This window comes from Myotis nattereri, assembly GCF_964212035.1.
Source record: "Myotis nattereri genome assembly, chromosome: 14".
Taxonomy (NCBI): Eukaryota; Metazoa; Chordata; class Mammalia; order Chiroptera; family Vespertilionidae; genus Myotis; species Myotis nattereri.
Genome location: NC_138089.1, coordinates 13,590,905 through 13,612,646, shown reverse-complemented (window position 1 = coordinate 13,612,646; position 21,742 = coordinate 13,590,905). Strand labels below are relative to the sequence as shown.

Sequence of the window (21,742 nt, the reverse complement as noted above, 5' to 3'; positions counted from 1 at the left end):
TTGGGGAAATACATTAAAGTTTAAATAAAATTAATTTGCCATTTATTTCTATTGCCATCTATTTGCATTTTTTCTTATAGCTTAAGAAAAGCAGACCCATACATAAAGATACTAAGAAATTCTTTTTTTTACCTCTACAAAACATGATTATTGAAATTAGCCAAATCCCAAAAATGTATTTAACTAAAGGTTTTTAATAGTCTTATGTTAAAAAATGCCGTTTTATCCAAATTTGAGGTTTGTAAAAATAAACCACCAGTACAATTGCTCAGATTTTGATTTAAGAAAGTCATTACTGAAAAGCAATACTAAAGGGATGCTTGAGAAAAGGAAAATCAGATTTGAAAACAAGATCTGATGCTCTAGCGAAAGAAGAAATGTATTCACATGAAATGTTAAAAAGTTAGGTAAAACATTTTCTTTTATTTTTTTTTAATTAAAATTTTTATTGTTCAGATTATTACAGTTGTTCCTTTTTCCCCCCCATAGCTCCCTTCCACCCGGTTCCCACCCCACCTTCTGCCCTTACCCCACCCCCACTGTCCTCATCCATAGGTGTATGATTTTTGTCCAGTCTCTTCCCACACCCCCCACTCCTTTCCCCCCGAGAATTGTCAGTCCACTCCCTTTCTATGCCCCTGATTCTATTATATTCACCAGTTTATTCTGCTCATCAGATTATTTATTCACTTGATTTTTAGATTCACTTGTTGATAGATGTGTATTTGTTGTTCATAATTTTTATCTTTACCTTTTTCTTCTTCCTCCTCTTCTTAAAGGATACCTTTCAGCATTTCATATAATACTGGTTTGGTGGTGATGAACTCCTTTAGCTTTTTCTTATCTGTGAAGCTCTTTATCTGACCATCAATTCTGAATGATAGCTTTGCTGGGTAATCTTGGTTGTAGGTTCTTGCTATTCATCACTTTGAATATTTCTTGCAACTCTCTTCTGGCCTGCAAAGTTTCTGTTGAGAAATCAGCTGACAGTCCTATGGGTACTCCCTTGTAGGTAACTGACTTTCTTTCTCTTGCTGCTTTTAAGATTCTCTCTTTGTCTTTTGCTCTTGGCATTTTAATTATGATGTCTTGGTATGGTCCTCTCTGGATTCCTTTTGTTTGGGGTTCTCTGCGCTTCCTGGACTTGTAAGTCTATTTCTTTCACCAGGTAGGGGAAGTTTTCTGTCGTTATTTCTTCAAATAGGTTTTCAGTATCTTGCTCTCTTCTTCTGGCACCCCCATAATTCGGATGTTGGTACACCTGAAGTTGTCCCAGAGGCTCCTTACACTATCTTCCTATTTTTGGATTCATTTTTCTTTTTGTTTTTCTGGTTGGGTGTTTTTTGCTTCTTCGTATTTCAAATCTTTGACTTGATTCTTGGGATCCTCTAGTCTGCTATTGGATCTCTGTATAATAGTCTTTATTTCAGTTAGTGTATGCTTAATTTCTAGTTGGTCCTTTTTCATATTCTCGAGGGTCTCACTAGATTTATGGAGGGTCTCACTAAATTTATTGGCGGTTTCTAGAAGATTCTTGAGTAATCTTATAACCGTGGTTCTGAACTCTATATCCAGTAGTTTGCTTTCCTCCATTTCTGTCATTTGTGACCTGTTTTTTTGTCTCCTCATTTTGGCTGCTTCCCTGTGTTGATAGAGTGTCTTTCTGTGCTAGGTGTCCTATAGGGCCCAGTGGCTCAGCCTCCCCAATTACCTGAGGTGGACACTCTTGGTGCACCCCTTTGTGGGCTGTGTGCACAGTCTTGTTGTAGTTAAGTCTTGATTGTCGTAGGTATCACTGGGAGGAATTGACCTCCAGGCCAATTGGCTGAGAATCAGCTGTGTCTATGGTGGGAGAACTTCTGTGCTGGAGACACCCTTATGGGGCAAGATTTGTTTCACTGGGGCTTTGGTGCTCACTGAGTCTGCCCCCTGAGTGTGTCCCTTATGGATCTGAGGAGTTGTAATCTGGATGGTCCCACTCTGACCACTGGGTACACTGGCTCTTGGATCTCTAAGGAGGTGCTAATTTAGCCTCTGCCTGAGGCTACCCTGCAGGAGCTATGGAGAGATCTGCAGATTCCTCTTCTTTGTTGGGGTTTGGAGGTGCCCAGATGAGGCCCAGCTGTGAAGCAATGCAAGCTTCTGTGGGGCCTTGGGCCTTCTTTTAGATGTTCTGGGTCTCTCTGACCCAGCTGCAGTTTGTTAGGTAATTTTAGATTGCAAAGGGCCAGGTCATTCATATGCAAAAGCCTCTGCACACAGCTTGGGTGGGGCGGGGTCTCAGGGAATCAACTGGGCGGAGCAAACAGCTATGGCTGATCCTCAGCCCTGCCCTAAGAGGCCCCGGGTCTCAGTGATCCTCGGTATTCCCTGCAAGCACCTCTGAGATAAAGCCGCCCTCGAATTCTGCCCGATGCTAGACAGTCCAGTTTCTCCCCGTATGAGTCTGGGTCCCTGAGACTCGCCCAGAACTGGAATTCAGAGCAGTCGGGAGCTTATGACTCCCTCCTGATTGAAAAAGACAACCTCAGCTGCCAGCCCTCTCCGCGTGCGCCTCTGTACCTCTGCACTTTACTTCCGCACCTCCTCTGAGTCTCAGTGTGCTTTTTTCTTTCCTTGTAGTTGTAGAATTTCCACTCCCCCAGCCTTCCTGTGGTTCTGGATGGTGTCTGTTTTGTCTTTTAGTTGCATTTTTGAAGTGGTTGTGCAAGGCAGCAATTTCCGGTGTTTACCTATGTGGCCACCTTGGTTTCCTCAAAACATTTTCTCATGCTATTATCATGTAAGTGAAGGAGATGGATTTTTAAAAAATTATCCATCCCAAAAGCATCAAATCACACAATATTTTACACATCATTAGATCCTGAAACAAAGAAGTTGCAATACAGTAAAACTGCAACTCTCGTTCTTTCAAAGGAAATTATGTTTTCAAGTGATGGATATAGCAAACAATGATAAAAAAAAATGGCTGCTGCAAAGTCTTCAGTGGCAGAGCATTACAAAAAGATGAGAACAGCAGAATGCAATGCTCACCAGTAGTCAAGTATGCATTTAAGGTTTTTATTTTATTTATTTTAATTTAAATTCTTTATTGTTTGAAGTTTTACATATATCTCCTTTTTCCCCACTGACCTCTCCTCAGCCACTCCCACCCCCTAGCACATGCCCTCTGTCTGTGTCCATTGGTTATGTTCACATGCATGCATACAAGTCCTTTGGTTGATCTCACCCCATCCTCTCCCTTCCCTCTGAGGTTTGACAGTCTGTTCAATGCTTCTGTGTCTCTGGATTTATTTTTGTTCATCAGTTTAGGTTGTTCATTATATTCCACAAATGAGTGAGATCATGAGATATTTATCTGCATTTAAGGTCTTTACTTGCTTACTCAATAGTAGACTAAGGATAAGGTTATCACAGGACACTAAGAGCAAAAGGGAAAAAAATCATGAAGAAAATAAAGAATCAGCAGGAAGGCTATGAAAGAGAAAATTTTTACTTCAAGAAAAGCCCGAGTTAAAGAGTTAGAGAGAGACCAGTGAGTGTAATGAGAGCTGCTGGTAAATCGAGAAGATGGGGTTGGGGGAAAAAAAAAAAGTCTTTATAAGTTATACACAGCAGGGTGTCACTTAAAAAAAAAAGGATATGTGAGCTTTAAATTACTGATATTTAGGAAGTAAAAAAGTATACATATTTACTGTGTACACAACATACACATGATTTGCTAAGAATTATCATGTGTGATCTCAATTTTAAAATGCTAATGTTCTCTCAATGACTTTTAGAACTAGTGAGGTTTTTAATTTGCTCTCTCAAGAAGGAAAGGCATATGCAAATTCTCACTGGAAATGACTAAGATTGGCAGGTTATCAGTATGGCCTTGTTCTCTCAGCCAAGAATACCTACAATGTAGGTACCAGCTGTGATAATGATTTCTCTGTTGCAGAGTTTTATCTGATTGGACCTAGATTGATAGCTGATTCGTTGACAAAAGATTCTAGAGGCATCTGGTTGTAAATTCTCTCTGGTCAAAATCCATCAAGGGCCAATTTAAAGCATTTCAGATATATTTTCAGTGTAGAATATTTTTCCATAGCAAAATGGACAGTCTACAATTATGGAAAAAGGTAAAATTCTAATGGTTTTATTTCAAAGTGAAAAAAAGCAGAAGTGCAGGCAATTGGATCCACTTTACCAAATTTCTTCTGGGATTTCCTGCAACAGGAAGATAAACGAACTCCATTTCAGGCATGAGTTTTTTATTTTCTTGGTAATTGTCTATCCAGAGTAAACCCAAAGGAGGTATAAAAAGACTATAACAGAATTTACTGATAGTAATTTGGAGTCATTGGAATTGTCAACGATTCTGAAATTCTTTTATATCTTACTCTATAAAGCTTGTCTTTCCTTTTCCATTTTCAAGGGTTCCTTCTCTGTCCTCATTCTATTCTCTACTTACCAGTCTCACCTCCAATAACTCCTTCTCCTTATTACTGTCAAACCTCTATTTTAAAGTTCTCTGACACCAGAAATGAAATCTTCACCACTGGGGAAAATGAGAAAACATTCCTCTCAATGCTCCCTTTTCACCGGCCCTCACCCCAGATGTGGTCTCATCACACACTCCTGTCACTCTGCCTCCTTCACTTAGAAGACTTCACCCTCCCTTCTCCTGCCCGCTGATACCATGGATTACAAAACTGGACCTCCAAATCCTACCCAGTTTTCAAATTCCGCCTCCCAGTCTTTTAAGCCGTCTCGACAATTCCAACTCAGAGTGCTCTCTTTCTTCTCTAGCACCCTTGTCGTCTGCATGATACTTTTCAATTGCACCTTCTCAATACAACATACATCATTACTTGGCTACTAACACCACACTGGGGTTCATTTACTAGCAGTGTCATCTTAAGTCATTTCTCTAAGTCTCAGTGTTCTCAGCTATAAAAACAGGGATTGTAAGAGTTCAGTACCCTTGCTCACAGGGTTGTTAGAGAATTAGGTGAGGAGATTCATGCAAAGTGCCTAGTACAGAATGAACACGCAATAAATATTAGTCATTTTTATGTTTTCAGCGGTCATCCTCTAGGGTTGTTTTTTTTTTTTTTTTATACCTTAAGAGCCTAGACAGGTTCTAGGCTCTTGAGTGCAGAGACTACATCTTACAGATTTTTAATAAATACACTGAGTGGCCAGATTATTATGACCACCTGGCGTTTGTAGGCAAATTAGCTATAATTTCTCACTGAAGTTGCTAGAGGGCCAGACCATTATAAATAGAGAAGCAGGATGTTTACCACGACAGAAGTGATTTTTTTCTGAAGAGATGGGTAAACAACGCAATTTAACAGCCTTTGAACGTGGGATATATTTGAACGTGAGTGGCCAGATTATTATGACCACCCCATCAGTACTTCATTGGGCCACCTTTTGCCTTCAATACTGCGGCGATTCTTCTTGGCATTGACTCCACGAGATGTTGAAAGGTGATGTGAGGAATCTGACACCATGCCTGATGAATAGCACTGTCCAGTTCTGTGAGATTTGATGGTTGTGGAACCAGCTGCCTGATGGCTCTTTTAACTTCATCCCACAAATGTTCAATTGGATTGAGATCTGGTGATTGTGGGGGCCACCTAAGCAAGGTAAAGTCTCCCTCATGTTCTTGAAAGCACTCCTGCACAATACGAGCACCATGGCATGCATGGCACATTGTTTTGTTGGAAGATCCATTGGGATATGCCAACAACATAATAGGATGAACTTGATCGGCAACAATACTTAGGTATGTTGTGCTATTCAGATGTTGTTCCACACGAATTAAAGGGCCTAAATCATGCCAGAAAAACATGCCCCAAACCATAACACGGCCCCCACCAGCTTGAAGGGTTGTACTCATGCATGTGGGTTGCAGCTTTCATGCTGTTTCCGCCAAATTCTCACTCTGCCATCTACATGATGCAACTGGAAACATGATTCATCGAACCACATGACTTTTTCCCAATGCTCGACTGTCCAATCCTTGTGTTCTGTGGGAATTGGAGACATTTTATCTTGGTAACTGCAGACAGTAAAGGTGTTCAAACAGGCCTTCGGCTTCCATATCCCATACGATGCAGTGTACGGCTAATTTGCCTACGAACGCCAGGCGGTCATAATAATCTGGCCACTCACGTTCAAATATATCCCACGTTCAAAGGCTGTTAAATTGTGTTGCTTACCCATATCTTCAGAAAAAAATCACTTCTACTGTCATGGTAAACAACCTGCTTCCCTATTTATAATGGTCTGGCTCTCTAGCAATTTCAGCATGAAATTATAGCTAATTTGCCTACAAACATCAGTGGTCATAATAATCTGGCCACTCAGTGTATATCCTTATAGAATTTATGACTAAACTAGAGGCTCAGTGCACGAAATTCTTGCCTAGGTAGGGTCCCTAGGCCTGGCAGGCAATCAGGGCCGATCAGGGCCTTCTGGCTGCTGGCTGGGGCCTTCCTTTGTTCTGCACTGCCCCCTGGTGGTCAGTGCACATCATAGTGAGCGAATGAACTCCCAGTCTCCTGGTTGAACTCCTGAGGGGACACTTTGTATATTAACCTTTTATATATATAGAAGAGAAGATGACAGTACTTTCTCAATAATGAGGCTCAGGGGACAATGATATCAAGCTGATGAACAGAACTAGTCCAAGGTTAGGAAATATAAACCTCACTACACATTTACAGAATGCCCCATATGGGCCAGGTATTACTCAGAAGGTTGCAATAATTCACAGAATAGACCATGAATATCTCACCCAGGAAGTACCCAAATTTATCTAATAAATACAGAAGCTGTACAGTAATAGATAGCCTGCAATTGCCAGCGTCTTTCCTAGCTCTGTGTCTCACAGAAAGGCTTAGCTGTGGCCTATGACTGAGGAGGGAAAACCTATATAACATTATTAACCAATGTCAACCCAATAGGTTTAATTTAAACAAATAAAGTGAAGATAGCAATCCAAATATCTTCCTATCACCACAGACCTTTAAGTAGAGAGTAAGTTCTTTTCTGGAGGCTGAAGAATTATCACTGTCTATGTAGATAACCTCTAAGGGTCTGTGAGACACTAAGAATATTTCAACTACTAGTCTCCTAAAACCTGCATGAAAATTTCTAAGGCAGTAGGTGAGCAAAGTTTGTTTTAAGCAACGTACAAATATTTAATGTACACTCTCAGTTCTGAGCAAAGTTTGTTTTAAGCAACATACAAATATTGAATGTACACTCTCAGTTCCCTATTCCATGCAGCCCATTACCAACTTAAGGAAAATCCTTAAATTAAGTAAAAGAATAAACAAGAATGCCTTATAACCTCTATTTCATTCCTAGAACACAGGGCCAATCAAGGGTCTATTTTTCATGTGTACTAAATAAAACTATGGAAGAACTAAGTCAAAGGTCCTATGACCTGAAGACAGACCTCTATGACCTCATGATGGAATTTCATCTATTCATTCAAAAAATATTTACTGAGCACTTACATGTCAGGCAGTTCTAGTTGCTAAGAACAGAACAGCAAATAAAAGGTAAAAATACCTGATCTTTAAAAACTCAAAGACACAGGCCATAGTACGGTGGTTACCTGAAGGAAGGGAGTTCAGAGTAGTAAAGGGTGAAAAGGGGGTCAAATATAGGGTGAGGGGCTCATAGTCTAATATACAGATGGCCTATCAGACTTGTTCACTTGAAACCTATGTAATATTAACCAATGTCACCCCATTAAGTTTAAATGAAGATCCAAGTTTCCTCCTAAGAAAATACTTGTTCTTAGGGCATTCACATTCCAGTGGGGGGTACACTGGTAAACAACTGAACAAGTGACTATAAGATATGCAGGGGCTGGTGGAGGCCGGCAAAGGGGGAGAAGTGGAGACATCGGTAATACTGTCAACAATAAAAATAAATAAAGGAAAAGAAAGATGTGAATGGTGCTGTGTGGTGCAGAAAAACAAAGCAGGAGGAGCACAGAGAGCGAAGAGGTGGAGCGGTGCTTCTGTAAGGAAACAGTGGACAGAGGAGGAACCTAGTCTATGGAAGTACCTGGAAGTGCCATGGTCCCCACGTGAGATCTAAGTTTTAGGTAGATATTTAGGAAGAAAAAGAACAGAAGACCTCTGGGTTGGAGTCCTAGCCCTTTGCCTTTTACCCACTCAGAAACCTTAGAAAACTGCTTTCCGCCTCTTGAGCCTCATGCTCCCTCTGTGATGATGACAGCACTACCTCCCGCGCAAAGCGATTTCAAGGGGAAGGGATGTGTAAGGATGGCCTTCCGCCCCCTCCCACCCCACCCCCACCCCGGGGGTGAAGCCCGGGTGTGTCCTGAGGGCAGCGGGAGATTTAATCAACTCTCTGCTGGCTTCAAGCCAGGACCTAAAGAAGCGCCCAAGCTTGTTTCTCCTCCTGCCCAGGGAGGACACGGTACCTCTCTCACCCGTCCCAGTGGGATTCGGTGAATGGGAGAATCACATAAACACAGCGACGGGCACACGGCTCAAGCCGGGAAAAGCCATCCACTGCCCCTCTGGGTGTGCGAGCTGCAGGGGCCGGGGCCACCCACGGTGAGACTGCCACGCCCACGGGAACGCGCTGGACTGTCCGGACCGCTTCCTCACATCCACACTGTGACACTGCAGCTTCCAAGCGCCCGGCCGCGCCCTCCGAAGCCTGCTGAACACTTCCAGGTCCCATTTCAAACGGCCTTGAAGCTGAGCCAGCGCCGAAAGCAGCTTCCCGGGGCCCTCCTCTCAGCCAGCGGCTCCGAGGGCTCAGGGCACTCCGAGTGGCGCCACCTCGCTGACCTCGCGCGCCCAGGCGCCTTTTATCACGCCGTGATGACGTCACTGGGGACGGCTGCGTGGCCACGCCCAGGCCCGTCCTGAGACCCGGCCGTGCGCAGACGCCGTGCTTTTCCGGAAGAGGTCAGAGTGGGGTCCCGCCGCATCAGGGCGGGTGGGTCGCTGGACTTGCCCGAGCGGCCCGCGGCGGCGCAGGTGTCTGCAGGGCGGGGGACCTCCGCTCGGGGAAGAGCCGGGTGCGGGGGGACGTCCCGAGCCTGTGGGTGTGTAGGCAGGACGTGGGGTGGTCGGAGGGCTGAGGTCTGCGAAACCGCGCGGATCTTCGGTTCAAAAGGCCGAATTCTTGTGCGGTTCGTCTGAAGTGCTGATGGCAGGCGTCACGGAAGAGAGGTGACCCTGGATCAACTTTCTGGGACGTCCTTGGCGCGGCACTGGGAACTGGGAGGAGGGCAGCGAGGACGGGGCTGCAGGGATTTTAGGGGGAAATATCTGTAACCCCGTCCTGGGGGGTAGGAGTGGGGCGGGGGGGGGGGGGGGTGACTGCTGTCCTTGGTGCTGAAGGCAAGACAATGGCCCCTGGAGGAGGAAGCCTGCGGAGGGCAGGCCGCGGGGCGGTGTGCGAACGCCGGGCCCCCTCCCCGCCCTGCACTCAGTCTCTCCACAGCCCGGGGCACGTGGGCGATTAGCAGTCAGCGTGTCATTTCATAAAGGTTAGGAAAGCCGGTGCTTCACTGCAGCATTGCAGGATGGAGTTCTATGCCTGTCTTTTCCCTCTTAGGGCTGGCCCCTCCACTTTTGCACCCAATCAGATGCCTTGCCTTCAGGATCCCAGCCTCTCAGAGCACTTGCTGGACCTGCGCCCGGACTGGCCCGGGCTCTTCAGCCAAGGTGAGCTAGCTCATGCGCCATGGAAATGGCCTTCCCAGCCTCCCCAGGTGTGAGTCCCGAGCAGCCAGTGAGGTTGAGGGACCAATGGTGCTTTTCTCACAGTTACACACAGAAACACCTTCCTGTTTGGAAAAGAGATGGTGGGACAGGGCAGTCTTCCAACAAAGGGAGCTTTCAGTGGTTCTAATACTTGTTTGCCTCTCTCTCTCTCTCTCTCTCTCTCTCTCTCTCTCTCTCTCTCTCTCTCGGTGTGTGTGTATGTGTGTGTGTGTGTGTGTGTGTGCATGAGGGATGCTGTTCCTGTGATGAATTTTACAGAGTAGATATTTTTCTTTCTGTTGATTCAATAAAATGTTTACTAGTCTTAGTACCAGCTGCGTGTTTGTTTTGAATTCTGTTTAAGGTTAAAATGTGTGTGTGTGTTGGGGGGGGGGGGGGGAGGTGAGGGGAAAATGTGAAATGTGTTGAGTTTACCTGATTCACAGTATTTTTAGATGCATCTGGTGTAAGAAAAACTATGCACTGTAAGTAAAAATGTTTTTAGGTGCAATCTTTCATTTTATACATTATTACATCTCAAGTTTTATTTTTTTTTCCTTCTGAGAGAACCAATGGGTTGAGGTACTAAAATGATCAAATGTTGCAAAGCTGAGGACATGTGGTGGAAGTAACTAAATGTTTTTATTATTTAGCAGAAAGCTCATAAGGCAGCTTTAACTAAAGATGACTTCCTTGTTCGCTCAAGAAATTCGCCTTTCTAAAAGACATGAAGAAATGTAAGTTTTTTTCAAGGCTAATTAATCTAAATGTATAAATTACACTATTTAGTGAAACACTGTGTGCACAGGAAGACTTGAAGATCTGAAAGTGTGTCATTTCAATTTTCTGACACTTGAGAGATTTTGGTCTTAGGGAATGTCATTGTCTCAAGAATAACAAAAATTAAAAGGTATAATTATATTCTATATGTTTTTATTTTTATTACTAATAGTTAGATAACTTCACCCCTCCTCTCACCCTTTCTAGGCTACACACGAATAATGAATGGACTTCTCTAGGCCTCTTGCCCTGGGCCCACTTCCTAGGGTATGTGCCCTGCGCAGCCACAGCCCTCACACTTGGCTTAGTTCCCTAATGTTGCACTCTTGAAATTCCGAGTATTTTTTAACAAGGGGTCTCACGTTCTCATTCTGCACTGGGCGCTGCAATGATATAGTCAGTCTTGCACTTACATTTGGTATTAAGCCTTCTCCACCTCTGACTGCAGGTTCTCATGTTTTCCTTTCCTCTAATTAATTACCAGGCCCTCTTCCTTGGCCTTTTAACACATTGCGGACCAATAGTTTTATTGCTAGTTTTACCCAGTGGACAGATAGGTTTCTATTGAACGGGTACAAAAAAAGTTTTACATAAATGTTAAAGGCACGCTTTAAAATTAAATACCCATTGCATTTTGAAGTTATTTATTACATGTTCTTACAAGCTAATATCTTTTTTAAGTATACTTTGTAAAACACTGTGTAATATGAAGTGAGAATTCTCATGATCCATCCACAATGTGTTAAGAAATTTTGCTTACGAAAATAACTGTTCAAATACCAAATTCTAGCTCTACCCTCAATCACAGCCTTATGAAGCAGTGTTTCTTGATAATCACCACATTTATTTGGGGAATGGTTAGACTATTATATATACCACTTACTTATTTTTTATCACCTGACATCTTTACTTATGAATCATGTAAGAGGACCAAAAACTTGTAAACTGAGCATTGGACCAGTGAGAAACTTTTAAAGTATATTATGTATCACAGAGTAGTTTGATAATTCACTTACAACTTTTACATCTTTCTTCAATTGCTGATTTACCTTGTGGGTATGCATACATACAGCCTCTCACTCATCTTTCTCTTGGCAAAAGAGGAAAAAATATTTTTATTGCTTCTTCAAACATATGGAAGTTTAGCACAATTCTAAATGTGTAACATGAGCTTCAGGGGTATTGAAGTGTTAAGCAGAAGGTTTTGTATAGCAAGTTATATCAATGTATGTGTGTGTGGAGGTGTATATATAAGCATATACAAAGTATGTACAAAGGGATGTGTATTACAGTTTGCATTTTCACCAAAAATGAAAACATATTTTCACATTTTAATATAATTTCAGAAGACCAGAGAGGCTAAAAAAACAGAAGCATGTACTTATGGTATACCAATATATGTTAATAAAAATAAGATTTAAGACTTAACAAACTACTAAGTTCTTCACTATCTCATTAATTGGCATAGAAATTGGCTTTCAAAATAGGTTGTACTCAAAGTGAAGTACAATTAAGGAATGAATGTTTTATATTGGTCAAGCAATAAAATGTCTCCTTCTAAAAGAACTTTATATAATCTCCATTTTTTCTAGAGTATCACAAAGATTAAAGTTACTTCAACAAATGGAGAGTAAATTTGAAGATCAAAACAAGGAAAAGGCATCTCAGATTCAAGCAGCTGAGGCTGCTTTTAAAAGGAACCTTCGCCTTTTAAAGGTAAGTTTCCATGACTTGAGTATAGAGATTTTGCCCACCTTTGCAAAAAGGTTTCAAGTGAAGTTCATAATTTTGATTTATATAATGTCTTTGTTGTGAGTAATAAATAGAATTAATGAAGCATCATCTATTTTTAGACCCATGTTAGTTAGATAAATAACATATGGATTCTTATTTTTTAAATGAAAAAAAGTGAAGTTTGCTTAAGCTAAATGTTCTCAATCAACCAGAAAAATCAATGACTACAGAAGTAATTTTACGGTCATCTTTTGTGCAATAAGTAATAAATACAAGACGTGTCTTTCCATCTTTTCTTGGTAGGGAGATCTTGAAATACTATAAAGTACCTATAATGTATTTAGATCCAACTCAAAACTATTTTAACATCATAAAAACAAGAAAGATTTGATTTTGCCTTACTGGGGCCACAGTCAACACACAGATTCATATCTAACATAACAGATTTTCAAGATCCCTTTTGATGGTGATGGAGGGGGTGGTCAAAGTGTGTAATTGCGCAGGGCCTCACCATTTGGCCAATGTGCCCACTTGGAGGAAAATCATATGTGTAACATTTTTGGCTGCTTGCTATACTTTGCTTCCAGAATTGTATGGCTTCATCCATAATTAAAACCCTAAAAGTTTGCTTCCAGTCAAGCTTCCAAGAGATCCTATGACTAAAACATTTGGTGGTAAGGCTATATTATTTAAGTTATAAAGCAGTGTTTTCCGTTTTTATTGTTAAATATTTTCATCGATAGGCATGATATAGTTATCTTCTGTCCTCACTAGAGGATAAAGGAAGAAGAAAATTCAGTTATCTTCTCAGCTTCTGGCAGTTTGAGCCACAGTAATTTAAGTCACAGCCATAGTGCTACCAAAGCATTCTATATTGCCATATGTCTTACTTGCCCAATGGTTTTTGCAATATTTATTTTTAAATGGAAAAATATAGGATAATCTGGAATTTGCTGTGAAAAGTCAGAAAAACTAATTAGGAGGCTTGAAGGCTTGGTTGCCACTTCCTGCAAGTGCAGGTAATGTTTGGTTTGCAGGCATCTTTTAATGAGTAAGTTTTTTGATGAATATCCAGAGGGTCCTTACAATTGAGCTAGTTCTAGTTAGAAAGTGGGGACCACAAAATAAATATAAATCAGAGTTCTTCACCTCAAGAAGCTAACAGGCTTAGTTGATGATATAAAGTTGTCACACATAAAATGAGACTTTACATGATCAAACAGTACGTTATGTGGACTACTCAGCACTCATATTCTAGGAGTTAAGTGTAAAAAATCTTGGAGAGCTCGAATCTTTTAATGGTCTCAGAGGAGGCTAAGCTGGAGTTGTGTGCAAACAGGCAGAAGGCGATGCATTCCGCTGGATGGCTGCAGGAGAGCCAAGAGCAGGAGAATGAGTGGCCCTAAGAGCATTCGTGGAGCCATGAGCTAACTAGCTTGGCAAGTCACAGGAAAAGGTTGGATATGTGAGTCCACATGAGTAAACTGAGACTTGATATGTACAGATAATATCAGAGTGAAAGTGTGTGAGCAAAAGAAAAATAAAGACTTATGTAAGAAACGTATGAGTGAGTATTTGAGGAGGATTCATTTGCTATTTAGATGTAACGTGATTTCAAGAACAGAGAGATTGGATCTAATAGGTATGAAATTAACTGTCATATCCAGAAGGAAAATAATGAACTGTTTCATAGCCATCAGAAACCAGTGTGATATGGTCTTTACCCCCGATTATCAAAATAATATATATTCGCATTGCAAAAATCTTGAAAGAGCAAAGAAGATGAAATAACTTCCTTATCCTGCCCATCTAGGAATTAGTATATTTTTGTACATTTCCTAACAGTCTTTTAATAAACATTTATTGAGCACCTATTACATCTCAGATACAGTCTGTTCCCTGTCTTTGTTTTACATATTTTGAATAACTGTTTACACAGTTTTTTATTTTTTCTCTCATATTTTTTTAACTTTGAAAATAATTTTAATGGCTTATAAAATTATTGTGAAAGTAAAATAAATAGGACTTGATTATAGAATGTTGAGTTGGAAGAGACTTTAAACAGCATATAGATTAGATTGTCATCTAAAGGTTTTTGATTTTTTTTCCCCATATAACTTTTCCAAAGATGTAAAATAGATAAAAATGGACAGCTTTGGTCCAAAGCCCCACCCACTTAGCTCTTTTTTGCCTGCCCTGCTGTGTCTCTAAGGAACTGTGAAAACCACTAATCTATTCTAATTCCTTTATGTAGAGATGAGGAACCATAATAGCTACTACTAATACCCTTTGTCAAGAACAGGTTGAGTTACATCAGGATATGTACTTAGTGCAGAATGTGCATCAAAAATGGTTCCATTAAAACTTGGAAGCATTCCTATAAATATAGTAGTAACAAAATAAGGATGACCTATTTCACCATCCGTTACTTGATCTTATTTAGATGTTCTGGCCAATATAATAAACACTAAAAGGGAATGAGCTTTAACTTTTAGAAAGGAAGGCACAACACTAGCATTCTAAAATGGTATGGTTATATACTAAGAAAAACCAAAATTGTTTTAAAACTAGTATGAGTTGAGCAAAATTAATAAATAAAAGATAAACATATAAAGTCAACAGGAATCCTATAGCTACAGTTGGAAAATATAAGAGATAACTTCCACGTTAGCAATAAAATTATAAAATACTTGGGAATGCTCTTAACAAAGGGCATGATTTGTATAAAAACAATTATGTTTTAAAGAGAAAACGTAAGTGGAGATACATACCTTAATCCTGATTGGGCTGCATTACTTTTCTAAGGTCAGTTGTCACAAAGTTATTTTTAAATTTCTAAAAATTTATTTTTATTGACTTCAGAGAAGAAGGGAGAGGGAGAGACAGAAACATCAATGACGAGAGAGAATCACTGATCAGCTGCCTCCTGCACGCCCCACACTGGGGATCGAGCCTGCAACCCCGACATATGCCCTTGACTGGAATCAAACCTGGGACCCTTCAGTCCACAGAACACCGCTCTATCCAGTCAGCCAGACCAGCTAGGGCTATTTTTAAATGTAATAAAATCCCAACAAAATGAATATGAAACTCAGTAAAATTTCTCTAAATGCATTTGCAAAAATAAATTAGCCAGCTGACAGAGCCTTCCGCAAACTGCTTGTCACTCAGGATGGCCAGTGACTTACAGGTCCACGCTGGTCCTCTTCCCTCCTCACATTTCTCATTTTCGCCAGTTCAGTGAAGAATAAGTGAATATGAGTAAGTGAATACTTAAGCATTCCTTGTAACAATGACCCTGTATCTCCTGCTTTATTGTCTTATTTTTCCTATCCCAGAAATTGCACCTCCAGCAGCTTAAAAGGTTAAACCCAGCCCAGCCCCAGCTGGGTTCACTATATATTTGTAAGGCGATATCTATTGCTGGGGGGGGGAGGGAGGAGCGTCTGTGAGGAGGGGAAGACCTCAGTCCATGAGCTTCTGTGTTCGAGCCTGACCTTTCCTGATCATGTCCGCTCATCTCTACTGGCTGCCCCGTCATGCACAAGGGAAGCTTGTGTTTTAATTGTCATGAGAAGAATGTACTTCCATGTGCCCATCACCAGATTCAGTAATTATCAAACACAGCCATCGTGCTCATCCATGCCCCTCACCTCCAACCCCAGCTCCTCAGATTATTTTGAAGCTAATCTTCAGCAACACATTGTTTCATCTGCCCAATTCATTACCTCTGTATTATTTCAGTGTTTATCAGTAAAAGGGAAGGACTATTTTAAGCAAAGTCATAATATCATTTTCAATCTAAGAAATTTACAGTAATTCTTTAAATATCCAGTGAGGATTCAGATTTTCCTGATTCACTTATAAACACATGTTTTTACATTTGTTTGAATCAGGATCCAGATAAAATCCACCATTAACACAACAGTGAGGTGACTGTGGGGTTGGGCGTGGGATTGGGAGTGGAAGAGGGTATGGGGGATAAATGGTGATGGAAAAAATTAAGCTAAAAAGTATAATCCTATAAAAATACAAATAAAAATCCAATTTTTAATTGATTGATTGCAGTCCTGAATCTCTAAAAGCCTTCCTGCCCTTTTAATTTCTTTGTTGAAGAAATTGGGTCATTTGTCCCATAGAGGTTTCCAGGGCCCAGGTATTGCCAATTACATTACTGAGGTATCACTGGGTATGTCTCTTTGACTCCCAGAATTCCTAGGAACTGATACGCCTAAGTTGTGCTATGCAGCAGAATGAGAGCCACATATGTAATTTTAGATTTTCTGGTAAACACTTTCAATAAAATCACATGAAATAGATTAAGTAAAATGCTATTAAAATTAATTCCATCACATATAAAGCATCATTTCAAGTGTAATTGCTGATCCTTTCCTTCTGGCAGTGTGTAGTCAGACATTTGCCAGTCAGGCTAAGAGATTCGTACTTCATCCTCTGGGTAGTGGGTATCAGTTATTTTTTTAATCTAGATAAGGATATATTTAAAGTTTTTTAGCAAAATTAATCCATTTCAGTATGGACTGAAGTAAAATGGGATGTAGTCTGGGCATAGTCCAAGAAAGCATTCAGGAAGGATTTGTTGAATGGTAAGTGTAATAAGCCCATCGCATTGGGAATGACTCGGAAAGACGGACATCCTGAAGCGCTGAACTTTCAATGGCAGAGAGTGAAAGAGCTGAAGATAAAGGGCAGCTGGGTGAACCTCATTCCCACTAGTATACATTCAGTACCTTCAGCAGTAAGATGATGAGTTTGGTTTATTAGACTGAGCAGTAAGGGCCAGGGAGAAAAGTCATCCGTCCTTGTACGTGAATGGCTGGAGCAGAAGAGGAGAGACCAAGTCAAAAGTGAAAAGACAACAGATGTCACAAATCTTAAGAAAGCCCACACTTGGGATAACAGAGAAAGGAGGCAGAGAGGTAAGCAGGACGCCCACAAAGTGAATCCACCTCAGGAAGAAGTCCTCTGGAGGGGATGACCTGTGGACATGCTGCAGAGGGGACCGTCCCGTGCCTAGCCCAGGCCTGCCTTGCAGGGCGCGCCTCCCCGTACGGAGCTGCTCTCCTGTGAGAGAGATTCAGTGGCCTTACTTTCTGATCTTTAAGAAAAGTGTTTATAATCCTGTCTACAGGTACCAGTGACACCTAGATCTACCACTAACAGTAACTATGCCCTGGCCGGTGTTGCTCAGTGGTTGCACACTGCAGGGTTGCAGGTCCAATCCCCAGTCCAGGTTGGGGTGTAGCAGGAGGCAATCATGCTATGTGTGTCTCTCACATAGATGTTTCTCTCTCTCTCCCCCACTTCCACTCTCCCCCCACCCCCCCTCCAAAAAAGGAAAAAAATCCTTGGGTGAGGATTAACAAAAAATACAAACAACTTTATAGCTGTTCTTAGAATAATGGCATAATTAGGGTTGTGATTTTATCCTATTTGTCTTATAAAGGTAAAACATAATTTTCCCAGGACTCCGTAAAATCTCACTGTAATCACAGAAGAGTTAGTGTTCTCTATCTGCTGTAGCATTGGCATCAAATCTCCTCAGCATGTGTCTTAGCTGTAAACTTCTGGGACGGGATCAACATGCTAATAGATGGGCTTTTTATCCCTAAATTTATGTTTTTCCCCTTCAAATCACCTTCCTCTAGACAGCAGGTGCATCAATGGCTGTGCAACTTTGGGGAGTCCCTTTAGGGAATTTCCTGTTTTTCCCTTTTACATTTCACACCCATCCCGTGCTCCCCGCCGCTGCCATCTGCTATCTCTTTTCTCCTGTTCAGCACTGGCTTCTTCACACCCCACGCCCACGCCCTCTCCATCTCCCTCCGTCTGTCCAACAGCCCTGTACTTAGATTGCTCCAATGCTTGTACCAGGATCAGAGAACTTTCCTTTTTTTCTAAGCTCAAAGGAGAGACAGAATTTACATGGCCTTCAGCCAAGGCCTCTGTGAACCTGACAAACATAAGCAAGCACCAGACACACAGGTGCTGATGGGAGCATTCATTTAAACAGAACTCACAGGTTTCAGGAACAACTTGGAGGTGCTATGTTTCTGGGCATGAAATTCATACGTGCATCAAGGTAAAGTCTTTCCCAGGGTATGGATTAAGTTTAATTACCCTGGTGTTGCTACAATCATAAGAGAAAATACACGCGTCTACAAGTTAAGCTCCAAATGAAAGCACAGGGCTCGAATGCCGCCAGCTGAATGGTATTCTGCCGAGCAGTCAGACCTGCCCCGAGATCACCTTAGAAATCTAGTTCTAAAAATCCAGTAAAGTGAACAGGTTCTTGTTGCCAAGGTACCTTACTGACCTTTTTTTTAAATATGTGGAGTATTTTCATAAGTGTAAAATTTTACAAGAGTGGAATACTGAACAAATGAATGTGTCATTAATATAAAATTTACATGATCCAGACAGAATCGATCTCTTTACTTTTAAGGTTAGTACAGTGTGGGGCTGGGTAACTGACTGTTTTTGTATCTGAATATTTGACTATTTTATCCATCTGGCTGTTTTTAATGATGTTAGAGCTAAGTTGGTGCTCTGAGCAGTTTTAGAGGAAGGTTTTGGGTTTTTTTGTTTGTTGTTTTTTTTTTGCAGAAATTACTGACACTATTTAAAATGATAAGGCAGAACTTAGAAGTACCCCCCCCCGCCCGCACCTTTTTTTTTAAAAAAAAAAGCCCTGCATTCTGTATCTGAAATGGTCAGTTGAGCAATGAGCAGCTCTCCTACTTCAGTGCCTCCATCAGTTCAAACCATATCCGCGGAGAGCTGAGGTGAGAGGGCTGGGACAGCCCTGTAGCTACCGCAGGTGCGTGCTGTGTGAATGCATGTTTTCAATGCTGATGTCTGTTACAGGATATAGAAGCTGCAGAAAAGTCTCTGCAGACCCGGGGTCACCCACTTCCACCGCCTGAAGTGGTGTCTCTTGAGGTGAGAATCCTAAGAAACAAAGGTAGCGACCCTATCATTGTAAATTAACGAGTGGTTTATATGTGCGTATTTCCAAGATGTATTTATTCAGTTAAAATAAACAAAATATGACCGATCATTATATGTCTGCAGAGCCATAGTTTGTACATAGTAGGTAACTGATGAGATCTTAATTAAAAAAAATTTTTTTCAAGTGAAAATTTTATAAAGATCCTGTGTCTTTTCACCTAGTCACTTAGAAACGACTATCCCGTTAAACCCTGGCAGACAATATGCACTGACGGTTCCGGTGCCAACGTGCCGCACCAAAGTGCCTTTCCTGTTGGCCGAAGTTACAAGGGGCATGCAGTTCAGCCCTTCACCAAACATGCAACCGAGGCGATTTAAGTGCATTTTATGCAGCATAGTGTGGCTTTTGTCTGTTTTATTTTGCTCAGTTCAAGAACAGATTGGGAAGATGGTTGGCAAAAATAAACCATCTTTGGCATATGAATGTATTTTTGATGAAAGGGAATTTAACTACATATAGAATAGTTTGATTTGATATTTTTAATGACCTTTCTCAAATATAATTTTGCTTGCCTAACCAGGGATGAGAATCGACTCAAATTTAAAGGCTGAGAACTTGCCCCTCAATTTTCTGTGTTCTAGAGTGATAAGAAAAGCCAGAGATCACGGAGAGAAAACACTCTGGTACAGACTGTGCCCTAGGCATGTCTTTTTCTTTGTGGAAGGCTCCAGCACCTAACTCAGTCAGGCCCACACAAAAGGGGTTCACCTAGCCGTGAATGGTGAGAAGCTCCCAACTACCGGCAGGCCTCCACGGTATTCCTCTCAGCTGGTCTCCCCAGCAGGTGGACCTCTAGTTTAAGGTCGTCAGGCTGTTTCTCCGACCACGTGCACTCATGCAGGGTTATGGAGATCCCTCGCCACTTTCAACTCTCAGAACCCCTGGAGCCTTCTCATGCTCACAGTGAGTCATTACGGGTTCTTAATGCTGCCCAACCGGCTGACCTTCCCAAAGTGACATTGCTAGTGATGACCTAATACAAGATGCCCTCCCGTGACAAGGAGCGTGGGCAGTTACTTTTCTTGACCTCCTTAGGACAGTCAGCCAAGAAACCATTAAAGCTCACACACAGAATATGGTGATGTTGCAGGAGCTTCTAGAACTTGCAGACTGCTAGAGGCAGGCCAATCACACAGCCCCTCCACTTCCAACTTAGTTGAATTAAAAAATTGTTAAGTAATCTTGGTGTTTTTTTTTTCATTATACAAAAAAAAGGAAAGAAATTAAAATCTGTCATATCATGTGCTTTGTTAAAAGATACAGTGCATTTTTATGTTTTCCCCATGCAAATAAGGGGTCAATTCACCTGAATTCTATATGGTAACATACTAGTTATCGTTCGGTTCCTGACTTCATCCCAGGTCAAATATTTTATGTTAATTTTAAAGCAATTCATGTTTAATAATTTTATTGTAATAATTTTAGTGTGGGTAATCACTTAGTATGGGATTTGTAACGCTAAACAACAGCATTTAACACTGTAGCCATAAATGATAAATACTGGTAATAATCACAAAGTTGGCCACAAGAGGGCGTGCAAAATCGCAATAAAGTTCTGAAATCTGTAATTCTGCCAGGCTCTGGTTTTACTGAGAAATTTGAAAATTAACACTAGTAAGTAGCCAGATTTTTTTTTTCTAAAATTAACATAAAATATTCTGTAGAGGAAGTGCATTCTACATGTATGTGTGTACACGCACACACACATTTAAGTGAATAAACATTTAGACTATTATGAAGAGCCAAGTTCAATTGCTTGATATGTGTTTTTTTTCTTTTGCATGTTTTTTCTCCTAGACTCTTTACTGGGCATCAGTGGAAGACTATATTCCAAAATGGGAGCAGTTTCTTTTAGGAAGAGCACCATATCCTATTGGTGTTGAAAATCAAAACGAAGCAGAAAATACCATTCGGAACAAGGCACAGTGATAAGTTCTTCTCATACTAGCTTTAAAAACGTGTTTAGTACAGCTGAATATTAAAGAATCTGCAGGCCGGAAGAGCCGAGTATATGTTTATGCCTCATCACCTCCTCAATGACAGTAAAGACATGAGAATCTACGGGCCAGTCTCAGATCGTCCCTTAGAGACCCACTACTATCTCAAGGTCATGAATTTGCTTTCGACCAAATCCATGCAAGCATTAGAAACTAATATTGGAAGGCGGACTGCTGATTAAATAAATTGCTAAATTAGTGCTGTGTATGTTATTTTTTTTTAATCATTTAGTCATTCTCATCTAGTACCAGTTGTTAGTTCTGACTTTATATTTTCTAGAATCCTTACTTTTCAGTTATTTTATTATGGGGACAAGGCTCACTATTTTAGTTTCTTCTAACAAATGAAAAGACCGTGGCACTTAGCTGCGTCAGTGTTGTAATATTTGTCAGAAAATAGATTCAGAGGATTTTGCTCCTCGGCGATAATCAAAGCTCTA

General features: G+C 41.0%; 1 protein-coding gene across 8 annotated transcripts; it reads left to right on the top strand.

Moving 5' to 3' along the window:
* Positions 1-8,481: 8,481 nt before the first annotated feature.
* CEP15 (centrosomal protein 15) lies at positions 8,482-21,514 on the top strand. Of its 8 annotated transcripts, none has more exons than XM_081105534.1 (7): positions 8,482-8,957; positions 9,613-9,722; positions 10,418-10,498; positions 10,749-10,808; positions 12,134-12,257; positions 19,161-19,235; positions 21,103-21,514. In XM_081105534.1, the coding sequence occupies exons 3-7, from the start codon at positions 10,446-10,448 to the stop codon at positions 21,232-21,234; spliced, it is 444 nt and encodes a 147-aa protein (XP_080961660.1). In that variant the 5' UTR covers positions 8,482-8,957; positions 9,613-9,722; positions 10,418-10,445; the 3' UTR covers positions 21,235-21,514. The 8 variants fall into 8 exon arrangements, with proteins under 8 accessions (XP_080961660.1, XP_080961658.1, XP_080961659.1 ...); XM_081105532.1 differs by having other exon boundaries at positions 8,932-9,029; positions 10,415-10,498; XM_081105533.1 differs by having other exon boundaries at positions 8,935-9,029; positions 21,103-21,509.
* Positions 21,515-21,742: the final 228 nt, after the last annotated feature.